Consider the following 20,999-nt stretch of genomic DNA (forward strand, 5'->3'; position numbering starts at 1 on the left):
TCTATATGTTTTTATTACAGATTGTGACAAAAGCAGACAGAGACAAGGGAAAATTAAGGAAAATCGAAGAGCATGATGATGACGATCTGGAGTTATTGGAGATTGATGAGGATGCAATGCCGATTGCTCCAAAGAAAAAGAAAAAGGTGGTCTTGTATCAGAAAATTGCACCAACCCAATTGATTGAACTTATCAAGAAAATGTCTGACAAGCATAAGGAAGTTATCAGGAAAATTGGATTTGGGGGATTTCTAAGTCTTAGCATGGCAAATCATAATTAAGCATTGGAAGAATACATAGTTATGAGCTCTAATGTAGACCGACAGTCAATCATTCTGCCAGGAAGTGGTGAAAATTTTGTCACACCAGAAGACGTTCATCAGGTGTATGGTGTACCATTAGGAGGGGAAGAAATTGTGGAGCCAGAAAATGAGGATATCGATGATAATTACATAGAGTTCTTATCAACATGGAGGAGAAGTTTTAACCTGAGGAAGGGGAGCCCAACAAACTTGCCACTGATTGCTAGAATAAAGGAGCTAATGAGTCAACCTGTATGCGATGAGTTCACTTGGAACTTCATCATTGCTACAGTGAACTCCTGTATGAGATCAACCACAAACCCACAAGTATACATCAGGTTCATGTACAGCTGTATGAACACAAACATGATTGCTAATCTGGATTGGAGCACGTTTGTGTACAAACATTGGAAGAAATTTGTGTGTGAACAGAAAGTAGGAACTTCTTTCTATACGGGACCTCTACGGTTTCTCTTGGTAAAAATTTCTGTTTCCTTTTTCTTAATGTCGTTTTAAAAGTTATTTAATATGTTGTATAAACAATAAATATTGACATGATATGAACAGGTGTTGTACTTCGATCGATTACAAAGAGGAGGCGAACAAGTACCAAGAGAAATCCCACTTTTGTCAGTGTGGAATAGAAAAAGAGTGACATAAAGAATTGCCATCCAGAAGGCAAGAGGATTTGGACAAGGTATAGTGCTGAATCGCATAGGAGCTGAACCAAATGTCCCGGGAAATGTTGTGCCCAATCTTGAAATCCCAAAAACAACAGAAACAACAAATATGGCAGGAACTTCTTCAAATTCAAAAACTGAAATGATGGTAAGAACATCATCAAATTTAATTAGCACACTTCTGTTATAGTTTAGAACATGTTAAGACATACTTAGAACTTATACAAATGAATTTTAGAACATGCGAAGAAAACATTGGAACATACATAAGAAGTCTGTAGAACATGTTAAAAAATCCTAAAACACAAAATCTAGAAATATTTAGAACATGTTAGTGAAAGGTTGAAACAGATACAGTATATGATTATTCTTATACTTCTCTATTGTTCTAACCTTTCCAATTAATGTTCCAATTATGTATGCTTATGTTCTAACTTTTCAATATTCTTTACACTCATGTTTCTTTAATGTTCTAAATTTTTAAATTAATAATCCAATTATATATGCTTGTGTTCTAAGTTTTAAATATTCATTATACTTATGTTTGTCTAATGTTCTAAACTTTCCAATGTGTGTTCTAATTAATTATGCATATGTTCTAAATTTGACTATCTTAAAAACTAAAATAGAATTATATGTCCTAATTAGAAATTTTGAAATAAAATAATATATTAATATATTGTTTACAACATTGTAGGAATTTTTGGAAAAATTTAGTACATTGGCAAAGCCGCTTGCTTCCAATGTCAGCGAGATCTACAACATGCTAGACAAAGCGCATGAAATGTTTAACGAGGCCGATACAACAGACAAAATGCACAGCCTAGTTTAAAACATTTGGAACAAGTACACCTCTAAGAAACAAAAGCTAAGCCAAAACAAAGATGAAGAAGAGCAGAAAAACAAAACCCCATCAATTTTAAGCCAGGATCAACATCTGTTTGACATGCCTGGATTCATGGAGGAGTTGGATAACTTAATGGCAAATGAGTGGAATATGTATTATGAGCAAAGAGCGAATGAAAAGAAGATACAAAGCACTCCTAGAGATGCACAGATACATGAAGTACTGGAGAATCCAGAGGATTTCATTACTCCAAGGCTAGATATACCAACTCCACGGTTCAGAACAAGAACCCCAACACCAGAACCTGAAATTCCTTCCGAGCCTGAAATCATGAAGCCTGCCATTAAAACTGCATCAAACGAAACACCAGAAGCCACTAGGACCGCAATTGCAAAATACACAAGCTTCAACTTACTATCTCCCTCGCCAATCAATCAAGAACAAAAAGCTGAAAATCCAGAGCATAACATTGTTACCCCAGCTTCACCAAAACAGTGAGCAAATGAGTCAGCTGCTGAAAATTTGATGAAAATGGCAGATGCAGCAGCTATGGAAAGCGAGAAAATTCTTACCGCTGGAGATGCAAAACAGAAGGGCAAGGAAAAGATGCAAGGGTAAAGTACTTGTATTAATGTATTTTGGATGGGATTTTCGGAAAAAATAAGTATTTTGAAAACAACATATTTATAAAAAAAATATTTTAAAGACTTTAAAATAACACAATTCTCACTACTACATTTTCGACTAAATGCAACGGTCATATAGCATCTAATGCAACAGTAAAATCTGAACCATTGCAATAGGTGCGGCTAATGCAACAGTATGTTCTAATCCTGCTGCACCATTGCATTAGAAAGGGATAATGCAATGACCCCTGCAACGGCCTATCATCTGATGAGGCTAATGCAACGGCTATATAAAATAAATAAATAAATCTATAATTGTTGCGTCATAATTCGTCAGCTTCTCGCACATTCGTACAAATTAAACTTAAACCCAAGTTACCCAACCTTCCCAAATACATTCCCCAATTTATGTCAATTGAATCAGGTTCATGTGTTCACGAAGAGGAGAATGAAACCCTAGCTAATTTCCTTTCCCGTGCCTCCATATCTAAACCCCCAATTCAATCTTCACTTGAATTGTAATCATGCTATCTTTTTCTTTTCTTTTTTGAGATATATATTTCTCACCGAGGCTCCGCGGATAATACTATGTTGCCCTGGTTGACAGCTTGGACACAGAGGATTGATGAGCTGGTGGATGGTCCAAATTCCCGTCTCATGGACTCAATTGTGTTGGATAACTGAGAAAAGAGGCTCGAGGACATCTTTGATAGATACCCTCATGAAAAATTGATGTTGCCTTGGCTGACACTGTCCAACAATATCCCTTAAAAATCAAGGTACGTTTCACCTATTTACTTCAGTTATCTCCTTAGATTTCCTGTTAGTTTTGCTACACTAACTTACATTTCTGTACAAATAGCCGTTCAAAGACTTGGCGAAAGGAATGAGAATGGACACGTGGAAAACTAGTTATGAGAACTACGAAGAGCTTGAACTGTATTGCTACTATGTAGAAGGAACCGGTGGCTTAATGAGTGTTCCGGTAGCAGGAATTTAACCAGATTCTGCAAGTTCCACATAAAGCATTTATAAAGCCACTCTTTCATTGAGTACCGCATTACAACTAACATCCTAAAAGATGTAGCAGAATAGTAAGCTTTCTTCGAATTACTGTAAGGAATTTTGACTTGGCAGGCTGTTTTTGTGTTCATCCAAACTAACAGTTCCTGTTTTTTCAATATAGTGCTTTAAGGGGGAGAGTATACTTGTATAGTTGGACAGGTTCGTATAGTAGACACCTAGAAGGCAATACTTGTCTAGTATTAGTATACAAACAGGGGGGAGGTGAGGTTAGAAGCAAATATGTAAAGAGTTGAGGGAAAAAGGAAAAAAGGACTTCTAAACTGAAGAAGTAATAGGAGGACTTGACACTCAACAGAAGCTTAATACTAAGGCCCTACTAGCTTCTAGTTTGCAGTTCATGTGAAAGAGTTTAGTTAATAGCTGAAAGTTGATACCAATAACTTAATAAAGTGTAGTAAATTACCATTTGCGGCTAGTGATTAGTAACAAAAACTAGAGACATGTACATTTAACTCTCACATACAATTGTATCAGCTACTTTTTAAGAAACATGTTTTTGAATTCATCATTTGATTTTGGTTTCTTGTCATCACTTTCAACAGCTTTTGGTTTGATCTCGGTTAAACCAAGAGGCCTGACATTGCGTGGAACTGCAAATGTGTTTTTTCCCTTGAGTTGGACTCCATCATTGTTACGCACCTCACTAGAGGTCGGCTGATCACCAGATGGATCAAAAGAATGGCTTCTCTTGGTTCTTGCCTGATCGATCTCCAGGCCATATCTTTGGACCTGATTGATTTTTTCTTTTAGAAGGATCTGATCTGACAATGCTCAATTTATTCTTCAGCAACCATTGTTTGTTCTTTACCACAACAGCCTCAAGGTGTGCATCATCACAGAAATCCACATATGCAAGACCCCTTGATTTCCCAGTATGCAAGGCCCCTCGCTGTATTATTGTTCCTGCTCAGCTTGGTTCAAACTTTAAACACAATTTCTACTTCCTCCATACTAAAACAGTAAGTTGTATTTGATTGGAGTCATTTTAAGGATTTGAGATTTTCATTTAAAAATAGTCGTATCTAGGTATTGCTTACAATTTTGTGAAATTTCATGCTTTTATTTGAATAAACATGAAGTTTATTATATTATTTATCGTGTTTTAGCTAGTGCACCATCTCTAACTTGTGCCCATTCTTGATTTAAACTTGCAGGAGTATGGTGAGCTAAATGGAGAATAAATGTAGATCTAACAAATGAGACGGTGGAGGCTCTTGTTTGTTTTTGAGTTATTTTGTAATTTACAGTAATGTTGAATTTGTTTATATGGATTTTTATTTTATGCATTATTTCATTAAAAACACTAAATTAATTAGTGAACGACTATTTTGTAATGCATGTGTCCTATGGGCACTAATATTGTAATATTACTCTTTAAGTCAATAAAAATCTTTTATTATTGACATTCTTTCTTAAATTATTATTATTATTATTATTATTATTATTATTATTATTTTTATTATTATTATTATTATTATTATTATTAATAAATGAACCCGTTGCATTAGCTGCCCAACATATTTTTTTTGACAATAAATTACCGTTGCATTAGGGATAAAGGCGTTGTATTATTTCTTTAAGCCATCGTAGACATCCGTTGCATTAGCTAAAATACCTGTCGCATTAGCTAAAATACCCGTCGCATTAGCTAAAATAACTGTCGCACTAGTTAAAGAACTAATGCGACACCCCATCTAAGGACCATCGCATTAGATGTTTATCTAATGCGACGGTATTAATTTTCCGTTGTATTAGGTCACTGATCATTGCATTAGGCTTAATGTAACGCCACCGGATGCAAGGATTATTTGTCGTTGCATTAGGTCTAATGCGACGGATTTTGATGCCTAATGCAACGATTTTAAGCGTTGCATCTGATAAGAAATGTAGTAGTGTCTTTCCAGTTCAAAATAAGAGTTAACATGTTAGTTTGGAACATGAAAAATAATATTTGGATCATGTGCCTTAGAAATTGGAACATAGATTCCTTTGTTTAATAAAACTGTCTTTTAACAATAAATAAATACTATTGGGTTAAACAGAGACAAAGAAAATATCATTGAAACAAAAGCATGAAGGGTAAAAAGGAATGTGGATAGACTTCCATTGAACTTAATGTCTCCTTTCATGATTGAAAATGAAAGCAAATTCAAGAACATGGAAGAAAGTTATAGGAGGCTGGCAGAGTATGCGTTTGTTGAAGGAGATAAAACGTAAATTTTAAAGTACATGTCTTTTTACGTAATTTAACATAATATTATAAACATTTCGTCTATTTGTTATAATAATTAATCACAACTATCATATAAAGGGAAACCATTTATGATGGTGTAAACACAATCAATAGACAGGATATGCACACTCTTGCAGATAAGGAACATGTGGTGAACAACATTATTGATGCATATTCATATATCCTGAACATCGAAAACAGAAGAAGGAGTGTAGAGAAAACAAACAGATTCTTTTTCTCCACACAAATTTACGTAAGTGTATTACTTTTACATTAAATTAATGTTGTATGAATAACTTATCACCAATGAAATCTAACACTGAACTTAATTTTCCAGCTTATACTGTGCTCGAACAAGTATTTCAATGCAAAGGATACGCAAGAAGCGAGGATGCAATTTCTGTTTACAAGGATGCAAAAAGAGATGAAACATGCTGGAGTGGACAGCTTAAACCATATCCAAGTGGTAATATGTAAACTTATACTTGATAAAAATTCTTCAAAACATGATTGAGTCAGATTAGAACATAATGAATTTAAGATTAGAACTTGTTAAGGAATGATTAGAACATGAACATAGAACCTGTTGGATTTATTTGAGTTTAAATTGTTGAATAATATGAACATAGAACCTGGGACTAACATCTATTTTACTAAACAGCTATTCATGTCTGTCGTAAATGGAGCACACTTCTACCTACTTTGCGTGAATTTCTTGAACAGCACACTTGATCTGATCGATAACAGACCATTGCCTGCAAAGATTTCTTTTTTCAAGAAATATGGAAATGAACCAAAACAAATGGTAATACATTATATGATTCTTTCATTTTAATTGTAAAATATAATAAAAAAAACAAATGCAATAAATGTTTTTTATTCTTACTCAGTTGAGAGGATTTACCAAATTTTTCTGCCACTTCGACAAGATTGAAACCACAGACTATGTGGATTCGTTCAAAACACGGACAATAAAAATTCCATGGAGAAGCCTAAGCAATAATAATGATTGTGGAGTGTTTTTATGAGGCACATGGAAACATATGAGGCAGAAGATGCAGATCAATGGGATGTGTGGACTTGAGAAAGACAATGTAAGTATTATTTGTTTCAATAAACTAGTTTAGAACATATGTGACACTAATTAAAACATAAGACACTCTGTTTTAGAACATGATACATCAAAAAAAAAAGAGGAACAAAGCAGAACAAAAAACCACTAAACAACAGAAATAACAAAGAACTAAGCTGGAAAACATATCTTTCCCACACTATTGTACTTTCAAGTCAAAAACGATGTTTCTAATGGGTTTTTTTGTTAACTGCAGATTCAAACACTAAAAAAACTGAGGGTAGAATATTGTGGGAAGATATTATCATCAAAGCTAAATGACGTGCATCATGAGATTTCAGTGAAGTCAAGGAGATGGAAGAAAGAGATGAGGATGGATTAGCTTAAATATGATTAGAGTAGAACTTTCTTATATAAAACTTTGACTTAAATGTAGTTTGGATTATAATTTATGTGTGTTGCTATTTTAATTTGAACCAAGGTTACGTATTCTGGATAATATTTGGAAAAGATTATGTGTGTTGATTTCCGTGTGCTATTTTGGATAATATTTCCATGTGTTGATTTCTAAAAAATTATTATCGTGGGTTCTATGCGTGTTTATTCACTATTAATTTACCACGTTTCAAAACATAAATTGGCAAGTTCTAATAATTGCAAGATATGTTCTAATACAAAATTCTGATACACAAAAGCATATTTTGAACACATAGTATTCCTATGTAAAATAATATTGAAATATCAAAAGTTAATTGGACATGTTCTAAAACACAATGGTTATGTTATAAAATGGAAAGAACATGTTCTAAGGGATAAGAAGTCTACAAAATATACAAAGTTAAATCCTAATACCTAAGACGAACTTTAAACACACGATATTAAAAAACCAGAAATTCATATATTAAATGAATATTTCATAAAAAAATAATAAAAAACTTACAAGGTAATAAATGTCAACGGTAAAATAACAATTGTGTTCTAAGAATAAATAAATTATAATATGCAATAAGTAAATAAACAACAAATAAAGTATTTTTCCTCCAATGAAGCCTGTGAATTTTCTAGCAACAACCTGAAAAAAAAATCATTGACATTAATATTTAAAATAAGCAAAAAAAAAACAAAAAAAACAGGGAAAAATATATAACATACAGTATCTGAATATAGAACACAAGGCCTCTCTTCTGGTACATTAGAATATAAAAGAACCAGAACATAGAAACCCCTGAAGAATCAAACACATATTGAAATATTTTAAACACATTATTATATATTATAAAAAAAAGTACAAAAAACAAACAGAAGACAACTAGAACATAAATACAAAAGATTAGAACACAAGGCAATATGTTTTGGAACATAATAAAATAAAAACTTAAACCAGGAATTTTTTTTTTAAAAAAAAACAATATTACTTACTGTAGGGGGTGTTTTTTTGGTTCGCATCGCAAGTATGCTCTTTCCCTACAAGGGGCGGTTTTTTAGAAAACCATTGTAATTTTGTACCTCGAAGGAGCCGCCACCAAACATTATTTAAAGTCTCGTTTGGAAACACCGCAAGTGACTCTATTTTGGATAAGGCTTTGAATCCTCGAAACGGATGGGTGAGATCCGGGCACGGGAACGAGATGCTTATTCCGCGAGCTTTAGAAATTATTCGAGTACGTGACATAGCATTTTCGAAAATATACCCTAGATTAGACTATGTGGGTTTGAATTTTAGAGCAAATAGAATCTCTAATTGTATGGTGGTCACTTTGCTTTAAAGGTAATTTAATGGAACCTAAGATCGGTTTGTCCAAGAAATTATCTTTGTTAAGCGTGATGTAACCTTGCATTTTGTTGTATTTAGCATGTATGGTGATGAAAGCAATAAAGCAAATAAAGCAACATCACAATTGTAAATGAGTGCGGAATTAGTAAATACAAGACCCCCTAGAAACGGACTAGGGAGTAGGTCCACATTGCCTAGAAGGACTAGGCAAGTAAAGATGCGGAATTGAAAGTGCGATATTGAAATTGCGGAATTGAAAGTGCGATATTGAAATTGCGGTATTGAAAGGTGCATAATTGAAATTGCAATATTGAAAGGTGCATAATTGAAATTGCGATATTGAAATTTGTACTTGGGCACATGAGATTCGAACGCCAAGAGGCTCCTTAAAAATAAGTGCGCCCGACACGAATTCAAAGCCAAAAATCTCAACTTGGGAGAAGTTGCTCATCCCAAAGTATCCTAGATTTTGCATATAGAACTTGAACTTGAAAGTTTGAATCTTGAAATATTGAACTTGAACTTGAAATATTGAACTTGTACTTGAAATATTGAAACTTAAGAGACTTGAATCTCAAAGATCGAGCTTTTTAATGTTGAAAAGGTTAGATCTTTGATGTGCTCTTATTTTGAAAGGATCCTAGTTTAGGGAAGTAGTCATGAGCAACCCTAAACATTGTGGGATCTTGAAATTTGAAAACTTGAACTTGTATATTGAAAATGGAGTTTTGAATCTCAAAATATTAAACCTTTAGAAGCTAAAAAGGTGTCATCTTTGATTACTCCATACTTGAAAGTGATTCTAGTTCAAAGAAGTGATTGAAAACAACTTTGAACATCCTTGAATCTTGAAAGTTTGCATTTTTGTATTTTGAAAAGTTTGGATTTTGAAAAGATGTATGATTGTTGCAAGTGACATCTTTAGTAGTAAAAATGCCAACTTGCTAATCATTTTTGAAATAGGAAAATCAAAGAAACATGATTGAATATTGTGGGATTCGGAATTACCTATTTAGGTTTAGGCAAGAATTCCTTTTAGAGCTCCCAATTGCTTAGAACTTGAAGTTTGTATGTGTTTTTGAAGGATTTTTGGACTTGAATTTGAGGCCTAATTTTTGTATTACGACGTTGTATATTGAAGCTGCCTCCCTAAATGCTGAAAATTAGGGGGTTATAGGAAAAATGGGTGGAAATTGCCAGACATTGCCAGCGCAGCACGCCAAACCAGCGTTGGGCGCTGGTGACGTGGCACGCGTGCTGCCAAAATCAAGGATGCGGGCTCCGTCCTTGATTTGTCTTGTATTGATGTACCTTCGTACGAATAATACGATGCTTGTCACATAGTGATTTCTTAGAGGTTAAGACTTGATTTTGCGTAAAAAAACAAGTCGTTTCGAGTTTTGAATTCCGGTTGTACGGGACGGGGCCGGCTTGCTCGGTTTTGTGGGTCGGAGCCTGAATTTGACTTGCCTTATATGATTTTGAGTGGAAAAGGATTAGTAAAACCAATGGAATGGTCTACTAGATGAGATTGTACTTCGATTTTGAAATTGGTTTTTTAGAATTGTATTTTGAACCGAGTTCCGGGAGGGGAACGGCCTCGGGGATTGGATTTTGGATCTTGTATTTTGGAGATGTTCTTAGCAATTGGGATTTCCGCACGGAGTTTCTCCAACCGCCCAGTAAGGATAATGGTATCATCATCATTCCAGAGGGGAGACACAAGTTAGGTGTCTACAGAAGCCCCCACTTTGACTGAGCGTTCGGTTAGGAAAGCGCAAGTCAAAGTATTTCGAAAGGGACGGAGAATGATCAAGATGTTCTGCAATCAAGACCATTCTTTGTACGCCGGTACCTGCACAAAGCAGGCGTTAGAAAAAAGGATAGAGTCTACCTCTGTTCGGATGTGACGACTCCGGTTTGTACTTGTACTGTTCTTCCGCCATCGGGTTGGACGGAGCTTAGCATCGAAAATTTTGAATCTTGAATTTTGAATCTTGAATTTTGAATTTTTGAATTTTGAATTTTTGAATTTTGAATACCCGGAGTTGATCCGTTGGGGATGTGCTTGGCTGGGGATAAGAGCTTTTTACTGGCCCTTAAGATTTTGAAATTTCGGCTGACTTTCCTGGAGCTTGGGTCCGTTGGGAGTCGAATGCCTGAGTCGTTGTATTTTTCGGACTTTGTATTCTTGAAATATTCATCTGTTTGTACTTGGAGACACGGGTGTATACCCGTATTTTCGAAAGATGCCCTGATGCGACACTTGATGCTTGGTGCGGAAGACCGTAGCAGTAAAGGACGTGCAATCAGCAAGGGAGACCGCGCGCGGCAGATTCTGCGCATGCAGCAGGCTGCGCCCAGCGCGGGCCTCGGCGTCTGGCGCGGGGTCGAGCTATAAAATCTCCCCTTGCCGTGCCATTTTGAGGCACATTCTCTTGACATTTTTTTCTCTTTCTCTCAAAGGTCGATTAAGCTCTTCCCTTGGTCTTGTTCTTGCCTTGTCCATGTAAGTATTTCATGTTTTTGCTTATGAAATAACTTTAGGATTGCATGTAGCTTTGGTTTTCTCGTACTTTGAAATACTTGTTAATATGATGCTTGCATGATAGTAGGCTTCTTGAATCTTTGTAGAAAATTGTTTGATAGCCACTCGAACTTGAACTGTTGGAACTTGTAGATTCGAATTTTTTGAAAATTTTCTTGAATGTTGTACCTGGTGTTTGTAGATAGTAGTCTCACTGGCGACCTTGCGGGGTCTCAAGAGTGCATAGGCTAGGCTGCCTGGATGTTGTTTGTAGAGTTTTAGAAAGGCCGGCTTTGGCATGGGTAGCCTAGGCATTGGTGTTGAACTTGTATACCTGCTTCGGCGTGGATAGCCTAGGCGTTGGTGTAGGACTTGTATACCTGCTTCGGTGTTGATAGCCTAGGCGTTGGTGTAGAACTTGTATACCTGCTTCGGCGTGGATAGCCTAGGCGTTGGTGTAGAGCTTGTATACCTGCTTCGGCGTGGATAACCTAGGCGTTTACGTAGAATTTGAATTTTGAACTAGAGGTCCCAGGCTGGATTAGTACTGCCGCTGGGGATTTTTTTTGAATTTTTTACTTTGTACAGGCTAGTATAGGATAGCCTCTGAATTTTGATTTTTGTACGGGCTAGTATAGGATAGCCCCCAGTTTAGAAATTTGACACTTTGTACTCTGCTTGATTTTAGTATGCCTCGTCATACTGGAGGAAGCTCGCCGAATCTTTGGTGGTTCGAGCTGCTGAGGAGGATGCTTCAGATGATGAAGCGACTGCGATAAATGCGCCGGGTGGGGGTATGATTCCCCGGAGAGCACCCACTTTTGTTGGTACTGCCTGGAGTCCTTCTGATCTGGTGTTTCGACCGGAGTTTCACTTGTCTCAGCGGCCTCACGCTGGCTTGGTGAGTCTTGTACTATGCTTTGAATTTGTATTTTGTACTTGTATAGGTTTCGAGCTGATTCGTTCATCTGCAGGATGATGGAGAGCCGTTTCGCACCTTCTGGTCCTTGGCGGAGCTTCAGAAGGCTTTTGCAGCCATTCGTGCTGATGAGGAGGCCATGGAGATCTGGTTACAGACGGGCCTGGTTGACTTCTAGCGTGCCATGGGAGGGACTTCGAAGAGAACGGGGATCAAACCCCGGCTATGGGCTTTGCTAGAGCGGTGGTGGGATACCACCAACACTTTCCATATGGCATGGGGGGAGATCACCATCACCCCTTTTGAGTTTGCTATGATTACGGGTCTTCCTTTTTCTGAGAGGAATTTGATCTTTGATTCGGAGCTGACGTGGCGCTCGGCCGCTGCCAGGGCCTTGCTCGGCCCTGTTGTTGACTTGTCAGAGGACGACACCCATGCTTCCGTGACGGTGATTGTAGATGTTATCCGTGGTGCGGGTGTGTCTGCAGAGCAGAGGGTTAGGTTGTTCCTCTTGGCTCTGGTGAGTAGGGTTGCAGCCTCGAGCAGGAACAGTCGGGTGCACATTAGCTTCTTGTCAGCTTTGCAGGACTTGAGGGCTGTTTCGAGCTATAACTGGGGTGGTTTGGCCTATAGCCACCTCTTGTAAGAGATGAAGTGGGTCTCTCGGACTGCGCCGGAGAGTGAGTCGAGCATTGCTGCTCTGTGGAGTGTGCTGGAGGTATTGAAGACTCCTTGTACTTTGTGCCTTGTACTTGTATGTTTGAATTTGAACTTGACTGATGTTTTGCTTGCTTTTGAAAGATTTGGATATATGAGCACTTTCCGACTTTGGCGCCGGATCGTACTGGAGATGCGGCTTACCCGTATGCTGCCTCTTGGATAGGAGCGGTGCGCAGGAGGGTGCCTCTGGAGGCCTCCCGCAGAGCTTGGAGAGTTCTACCTGCTGATGAGGTAATCTTTTTGTACTGTTTACTCTCTTGTATTTGTATTTGTATAGTTGCCTGAGTTGTCTGCTTTGCAGGTGGTGTGGCGTCCTTTTGCCAACGCGTCTGTACCTGCCTCGGCTGCTCGCGGCCACTTCTTGTCTGGACGGCGGGTTTTGCTCCCAGGGGTGTACCGCCATATGTCGTATTTGGGGGAGCGAGTGTCCCTTCAGCACCATTCGGGGAACAGGTTTGTCCCCAAGGACCCACCGGAGTCCATGCTGGCGCCGGATGAAGATCTTGCCCGGCTCTATGTGAATGTCAGGGGCGATGTTGTTTGCTGTTCTTGGAGGGACTTTGTACAAAGGAAGGGTAGCTATGACGACTTCCTGAGGAGGTTGGCTCCACCAGTACGCTTCGTACTGCAGGTGAGCTTTTGAACTTTGTATCTTGTATTCTTGTATTCTTGTATGATTGGATGATTGTATGATTGTATGCAGGAGGAGGAGGTTGATCCTCAGGACATTCCTCATGCTGATAGGATCCTCCGCTATGAGAACTCGGACGAGGAACAGGTGGAGGTGATCATTCCTGTAGCTTCTCCTCCGCACCGGATAGCGTATGATGCTGTACCTGAGCATTATGCCGCTGTAAGTACTGTTGCATTTTCTTGAAACTGATTGTAATCTTGTATTCGGTAATTGATCTTGAATTTTGTATGCAGGCGCCTCGGGTGAGAGTACGTCGTTGGATGCTCTTGATTGATTCCTGGAAGAGGCATTGTGCCAAGCTGACCCGGAACTTTCTGGCCGGGATAGAGAGGTGCATTTCTTGATTTTGAAATTTGTATTCCGGAAACTCGAACTTCGATGTTGATTCTTGAAATTTGTATTTTGTATAGGAGCGCCGTTGAGATCGCAGAGGATCCGTTGACAGGGAGCCCCAGGGAGAGACTTTCTCGAGGCAGGAGGGACCGAGCTTGGACCTAGGACAGGGGTCCGGTGCTGGAGCTCATCAGAGGCATTCGGATGCTGACCAGAGAGCTGCCTCTTTTGTACATGTTGATCCTACCTGGCATTCGTTTGGAGGTGCAAGCAGTTCGAGGCCCTTTGTTCCTCCTCCCGCTTACTACTTCAGAGGGAGTGGTCCTCAGCCTTGTGGTGCAGATTCATGGGCTTACTATGCGGAGATGGAGAGGATGCGTCAGGCTCAGATGTTTGCGCCGTACCAGTACATGGCGATGCCGCCGCCTTATCAGTATCCCTCTCCTCAACAGGGAGTTCATCCCTCTCCTGGCACTCTTCGTATCTCGGAGCAGGATCCTAGTACCCCTGGAACAGAGCTGGATCGGGATCTGGAGCGCCTTAGGAGGCGAAACAGGGACAAGGAGCCTGTTGTGGACGTCACAGCTGATGATGACTCAGACTGACCCTGCATGGTAGCGAGTTCCAGCTTGCCTGGGTTGATTTTTGTATAGGCTTGATTGTATTTGTACGAATTTGTATGGTTTGGAACTTGAATTTTGTATGGTTGTATGGCTTTAAACTTGAATTGGTTTGGAATTTTTTTGAAGTTTTGGCTTTTGTATGTTTGAATGTTTGAACTTATATGCGTTGTGTGTGCCTTGAAATTTGTAGCTATATGCATGCATGATAATTTTGTAAAAAAATTGAAAAAATTTGCCCATTTTTTCGGGTGTATATACCCACTATAAGCCCCCACTTTGACTGAGGTTTTTTGGTGAGGAAAAGCGCAAGTCAAAGTATATTCAACTTTTGCTATGCATATGCAGACTCGACTTAGGACGCCGATCTAGGACTAGAATGCTTGAAATTTGAATAAATTGACCCGAAATCTGCCCGAAGCTTTGATCCGGACTGCTTGAATTTGCGCGGCTTGCGGCTTTGAAATCTTGAATAATGAGGTTTGTACTTTGCTATCCGAAACACTAAAGAGTGTGTACTCGGAGTCATAAAAGAAGATGGTGGCCTCGTCCTTCGCTGTAGGCCCCTGCGCCTAGCGCCTGGCGCCAGTGTGCTGTCGTGCAAGCCGACTCTTGTATAAATAGGGAGTATTTCGGATCATTTCTTGCATCAATCCATCCCTGCTCTTCCTTGTATACTTTTTCCGCACGAAATAGAACAGAGAACATGGCTATGTCCTTTGAAAATGCCTTGAACTCGTGGCTTGGTTCGCTAGGCGAATTGGAGAAAAGGGAGCTTGATGGCATGCATCTTGGGGTGCTCGCCTTCTGGATGTGCACTTCATTATTGCTGCTTTGGAGGCTTGGGATCCGAATCATCATGTCTTCCGCTTTGGGACTAATGAGGTATGTCCCCTCCCTGAAGAGTTTAGCGCCATATTGAGGTGGCCCATTATGCCGGAGCCATGCATGCCCAATATTAAAGAACACTTTTTCTTGGGTTTTGAAAGATATTTGGGCTTGAAGCCCCCACTTTTGAGTGCTGTTGTATATGGCAGAGGGGTGGATTTGTCCCTTCTTGTCACCTGCTTTGCTGGGCTTGATGTTCCCAAAGTTTTCCGCTTGAGGGCCTTGAGTTTTTGTATCTTTGCTCGCTTCCTCTTTTCGAAGCAGGGGTTTGGCAATGGTGATGCCTCCCTAATAGAAATTGTAGAGCAGTTTTCTAATGGTCGGGACCCAATGCCGCTTGTGATTGGCGAAACATTGTTGGGCCTTGACTTGCTGAAGTCGGACCCCTCTTCTTTGCCATCGGGAAGTCCGGTGTTACTCCAAGTAAGGATCTGGAGTCTTCTTGTATTTTGAATTTCTACTTGTATTTGAATTTTGAATGTTGAATTTTGAAATGCGTTTCTTGTATACTCCCCAAGGTTTGGCTTATGGAGAGGCTCATGCTGGTGGCACCACCGGAGAACATGGAGAGCTATAATAGAAAAGGGTTCACCGTGTGACCCATGATGTATGGCTGGCTTTCATTGGACGAGTGGCGAAGCGCACTCTCTGGAATTGAATCTTGTATAATGTGGGTAGTTCCTTGGTGGGGAATTGCTGCCATGAGACATGCCCCTGATTCTACTGCTTTGAGGGTGCCAAGCCTCACAATGCTGGTCTTCTACTCGCCTGCTCGAGTGATGAGACAGTATGGCTTGAAACAGGAGATCCCGGACTGTGCTGAAGTGAACCCGAAACCTGTTACGCTGAATGCCAATCGACTTGAAGTTTGGAGGCGGTATTGGGTCGCCAAACCATTCCTGAGTATCCGGTTCCCACCTGAGTCAGTTACTCTGTCTGCAGGATACATTGTATGGATGAGAGGCCTAAGCCAGAGGGACATTTCTTTCTCCGGACCAGCTAGAGTCCGAGGTTCTAGAGCTAGACGTCCTGCATCAACTGACTATGAGGAAGGTGACGGGAGTGTGGCCCATCCGGTGCTTGATCGTTCGGAGTCCAAAGGAGGTTCGTCGTCCTCCCGTCTTGGAAGGCTAGCAAGTTCTTTATCCCGCCGCTTGGGCAAGGGGAAGATTGATGATTGAATGTGGGGGGAGCCAGGGGATAATACTCAAGGTGCCAAGACTCGAGAGCATAGTCGCCCGACCCTAGATCTTTGTAGGCTAAATGTGTTTGAAATTGTATTGGAAGGAATTGTGTTTAGAATGTGTTTGGAAGATGTGTTTAGAAAATGTGTTTAGGAAGTGAAAAGGCTTTTGAACTTTGCTTCACTTGATCCTGACTTCGTATTTGAATTAGCTTTGAAGGCCTTAGAGCCAAATAAAGAGTTATTGTGTTAAATTCCGCTTGAACATGCTTTGCTTTGAATTGGCACATTTGGAATAAAGACAACAACAACTGAGTTTTGAAATTTGATTTGATTTTTAGGGTGCCCTTAATTAAGGAAATTTTGAATTTTTTTTGGTATTAAAGTGGTCGGGCCTCGAAATGAGGTTGCCTACGTGTCCCGTTAGGGAATCAAGCCGGACGTAGTTCTGACTACCTTACAGGACTTTGAATTGGATTCTTGAATTTGAACATGGAACTTAGACATAGAACTTCTTGAGTTGATTGAGCTTGGTCAGAGATCTGAATTCTGTTCCATCGACGTCTGTTAGTTCGACTGCTTCCCCGGAGAGGATCTTCTTGACAATGTATGGGCCTGGCCAGTTGGGTTTGAATTTTCCCCTTGGGTCCATGGTGCTTTTGCGAAGGGCTTTCAGGACAAGCTCGCCTTCTTTGATGCTTCGGGTTCTGACCCTTTTGTTGAAATGTCTGGCCACTCGGCGCTGATAGACTTGTACATGGTGAGCGGCTTGAAGCCGACGCTCATCGAGCATGACTAGCTCGTCATATCTTGCTTGTACCCATGCAGCTTCTGGGATTTTTCTTTCGAGGACTATCCTTAGAGAAGGTATCTCCAACTTGATAGGTTGTACTGCTTCCATTCCATAGACCAATGAAAATGGAGTTGCACCAGTTAGTTCGATACCCCCACAATGCGAAATGCAGCTTCTGGGGCCAATCCTTGTAATTGGTAGTCATTTTCATGATGATGGTCTTGACATTCTTGTTGGCTGCTTCGACTGCCCCATTGGTTTGTGGGCGATAAGGCGAAGAGCGATGATGTTGAATCTTGTACTCGGTGAATAGATCTTCACACTCTCCTTGAAAATGGGTTCCCTGGTCACTAATGAACTCGTGAGGAACGCCGTATCTGCATATGATGTTTTCTTGTATGAACTGGGCCACTTGCTTGGAACCCAACACTTTGAATGATCTGGCCTCGACCCATTTGGTGAAGTAGTCGATAGCAACCAGTATGAACTCATGACCCCCGGTGCCCATTGGAGTGAGTTTGCCAATGACGTCGATACCCTAGGCTGAGAATGGCCACGGTGATGATTGAGAGTATAGCAATGATGAAGGAATGTACTTTAGATTCGCACACTTTTGGCAGGTAGGACATTTCTTGACAAAAAAGTAGCAATCCCGTTCGAGGGTAGTCCAGTAGTATCGAGCCCTGATGATCTTGAGGGCTAGCATCTTCCCGTTCATGTGGGTGCCACAGACTCCAGCATGTATGTTGTCCATGACTCTTTGAGCTTCGTGCTTGTCAACACATCGGAGTTTAGGACCGCCAAGGGACCTCTTGTATAGAATGCCGCCTTCTATGATGAAGTTGGCTGATTGTAGTCGCAGAGCCCTTTGATTCTTGCTTGAAAGTGCGGTGGATACTCTGAATTTTGTAGATACCTTTGAATGTGTGTAAACCAAGGTTCATCTCCGTCTTGCTCGACGTCGTCAATAGCATGGACATATGCTGCTTCTTGACGTGTTTCAATTGTAAGTGGCATTTCGGCCATGCCATTTGGTATGTTGATCATTGAGGCCAGCTTTGCTAGTGCATCGGCGAATTGGTTTTCCTCTCTCGGGAGGTATGTATAGCGAAGCTCTTCTATTTGCTCAGACAGCTGCTCAAGGTAGGACTGGTATGGAGCCAAGCTCTCGCTCCTCACTTTCCATTTGCCGGAAATTTGATTGATGATTACGGAAGAATCCCCGTACACTCGAAGTTTCTGGACACCCAATGCTAAGGCGGCTTCCAGGCCCATAATGCATGCTTCATATTCTGCCGCATTGTTTGTGACGTTGAATTGCAGTTTTGCTGATATAGGAATATGAGTGTCGTCTGGGGCTACTAGAATTACTCCATCACCACACCCGTTCTGATTCGAAGCACCGTCGAAATGCATTGACCAACTGTCATCACTGCTCATTAAGATTTGCTCGTCGGGTAAGTCGTAATCCTCCTCTTCTGCCTCGACGGGACAGTCGGCTAGGAAGTCTGAGACTGCAGAACCCTTGATAGACTTCTGTGGGACGTATTTGAGATCGAATTCTGCTAACATGACCAACCACCTGGACAACCATCCGTTGAGAGCAGGTTTTTCGAATGGATACATATGATCCGCTTTGCTGATCACATGTACTGTATGGGAGAGCATGTAGTGCCGTAGTTTCTTTGTGGCCCAAACCAAGGCGATGCTGAGTTTCTCGAGCTGAGTGTACTTGGTCTCGTACTCGATCAGTTTTTTACTTATGTAGTATACGGCGTTCTCCTTGCCTTCACCTTCCTGGGCGAGCATAGCCCCTACTGCTGAATTTGTGGTTGTGAGGTAGAGCCTGAGGGGAATCCCTGGCATGGCTGGCTTTAGTACTGGTGGGTTGGAAAGGTAATCCTTGATAGTGTCAAATGCATGCTGACAGTTGTCATCCCACACTTTGGGCTCACTTTTTCGGAGCTTTCGAAATACCGGTTCACAGATCATTGTGAGTCTTGACATGAACCTACTGATATATTGTAGTCTGCCGAGAAAACCCCGAATTTCCTTTTCATTCATTGGTGGTTGTATCTCGAGAATTGCTTTGATTTTTGAAGGATCAGCCTCTATTCCACGAGAGCTGATAACATGTCCGAGTAACTTGCCTGACGTTACCCCGAATGCACACTTTTGCGGATTGAGCCTCATGGTGTATTGCCTGAGCCTGTTGAAAAACTTTCGAAGTACTGAGGTATGCTCGTGTCGCTCTGTGGAATTGACAATCATGTCGTCGACATATACCTCAATTTCCCTGTGAATCATATCGCTCATGATGGTTGTGGCTATTCTTTGATAGGTTGCTCCTGCGTTCTTCAGTCCGAACGGCATAACTGTATAGCAATATGTACCCCACTGAGTGATGAAGGTTGTCTTCTCCATGTCCTCCTCTGCCATGGGAATTTGATTGTAGCCTGCATACCCGTCCATAAAAGAGAGTAAGGCATGATTTGCGGTGTTGTCGACTAGGATGTCGATGTGGGGTAATGGAAAATCGTCTTTAGGGCTGGCCCTGTTAAGATCTCTGTAGTCCACACACATTCGTACTTTGCCATCTTTCTTTGGAACTGGGACGACATTTGCAATCCATTCTGGATACTTTGCTTCTCGAATAAACCCGGCCTCTAGCTGCTTGGAGACCTCTTCTTGTATTTTGAGGGAAACGTCCGGTTTCATGCGATGGAGTTTCTGCTTGATGGGCTTTGAACCTGGAATAAGGGGAATTGTATGCTGACCGATGCTTGGATCAACCCCTGGCATATCATGATAGGACCATGCGAAGACGTCTATGTACTCTGAAAGTAGCTTGATAAGATCATTCCGCTCTGCTTGAGATAGAGTTAAACCAATCTGAACTAGCTTTGAATCACTGTTGTTAGAAAGGTTGATTTTTTCTGTTTCCTCAATTATGGGCGTCCTGTTTTCATGATTTTTGATAGCTTTTAGAATTTCAAAGTCAGTTTCTTGTGAAGCAAAGTTGTTTGGATTAGGATTGTGTTTTGAATTAGAACTCGAAGAGTAAGTAGAAATTGAAGTGTTATTGAAATCAGCAATCATTACATCGATTGTTTTGACTTGAAGCTCGGCCTTTAGAGGCTCTTGATTGATGCAAGACTCTAGTTCTAGACTCTTAGACTCATTGCTAGACTCGGATCCAGACTCATCCTCCGACTCGGACTCGCTCATCATAGATCCTTCGCCCACAGTAATCTTGAACATCTTGCCATTTGGAGCAGATATCTTGAGAGACTTTCTCCAGCCATTGACCATCTTCTCACTTGGGTTTTGAAAGATATATTTGTGAGTTTACACCCAATCGACTAGTAATATAGGAGTCGCCATTCAGTTTTTAACGACAATGAGAAAAACTGACAAAACCCGGTTATCGTGACATAAAGGGAGTGCAATTATGTTCGACCACGACGGCCATAGGTTCCCTTGTTATCCCTGGTGTGGGGATCGCTCAACGTACACCCGCATAGCAGAGATTGAGAGTTCGGGGGACTGTAACTACCGAGAGGAGTGCTCATCGATAACTCCAGAGGCAGGTTATCCTTACTAGCTCAGCATAAATAATTGAAGGGACATGCGTTAAACTATTAAACTATTCTGAATTGATTTTAGCAATATGCAACACATAACACTAAATCGATCGTGATT

At 40.5% G+C, this 20,999-nt stretch overlaps 1 protein-coding gene and 1 long non-coding RNA gene across 3 annotated transcripts; both read left to right on the forward strand.

The window, feature by feature from the left end:
- Window positions 1–919: 919 nt before the first annotated feature.
- Window positions 920–2,424, forward strand: LOC130472133 (uncharacterized). The gene is made up of 2 exons (XM_056842581.1): window positions 920–1,130; window positions 1,680–2,424. Exon 2 carries the CDS (start codon window positions 1,929–1,931, stop codon window positions 2,325–2,327), a length of 399 nt encoding a protein of 132 aa, XP_056698559.1. The 5' UTR covers window positions 920–1,130; window positions 1,680–1,928; the 3' UTR covers window positions 2,328–2,424.
- Window positions 2,425–2,862: 438 nt separating this feature from the next.
- LOC130459569 (uncharacterized) lies at window positions 2,863–4,894 on the forward strand. Of its 2 annotated transcripts, XR_008919068.1 has the most exons (4): window positions 2,863–3,234; window positions 3,318–3,549; window positions 4,084–4,500; window positions 4,696–4,894. It is a non-coding gene; the product is annotated as an uncharacterized lncRNA (long non-coding RNA). The 2 variants fall into 2 exon arrangements; XR_008919067.1 differs by having other exon boundaries at window positions 3,318–4,500.
- Window positions 4,895–20,999: the final 16,105 nt, after the last annotated feature.

The sequence above is a fragment of the Spinacia oleracea genome, chromosome 4 (assembly GCF_020520425.1).
Source record: "Spinacia oleracea cultivar Varoflay chromosome 4, BTI_SOV_V1, whole genome shotgun sequence".
NCBI classification, from domain to species: Eukaryota; Viridiplantae; Streptophyta; class Magnoliopsida; order Caryophyllales; family Amaranthaceae; genus Spinacia; species Spinacia oleracea.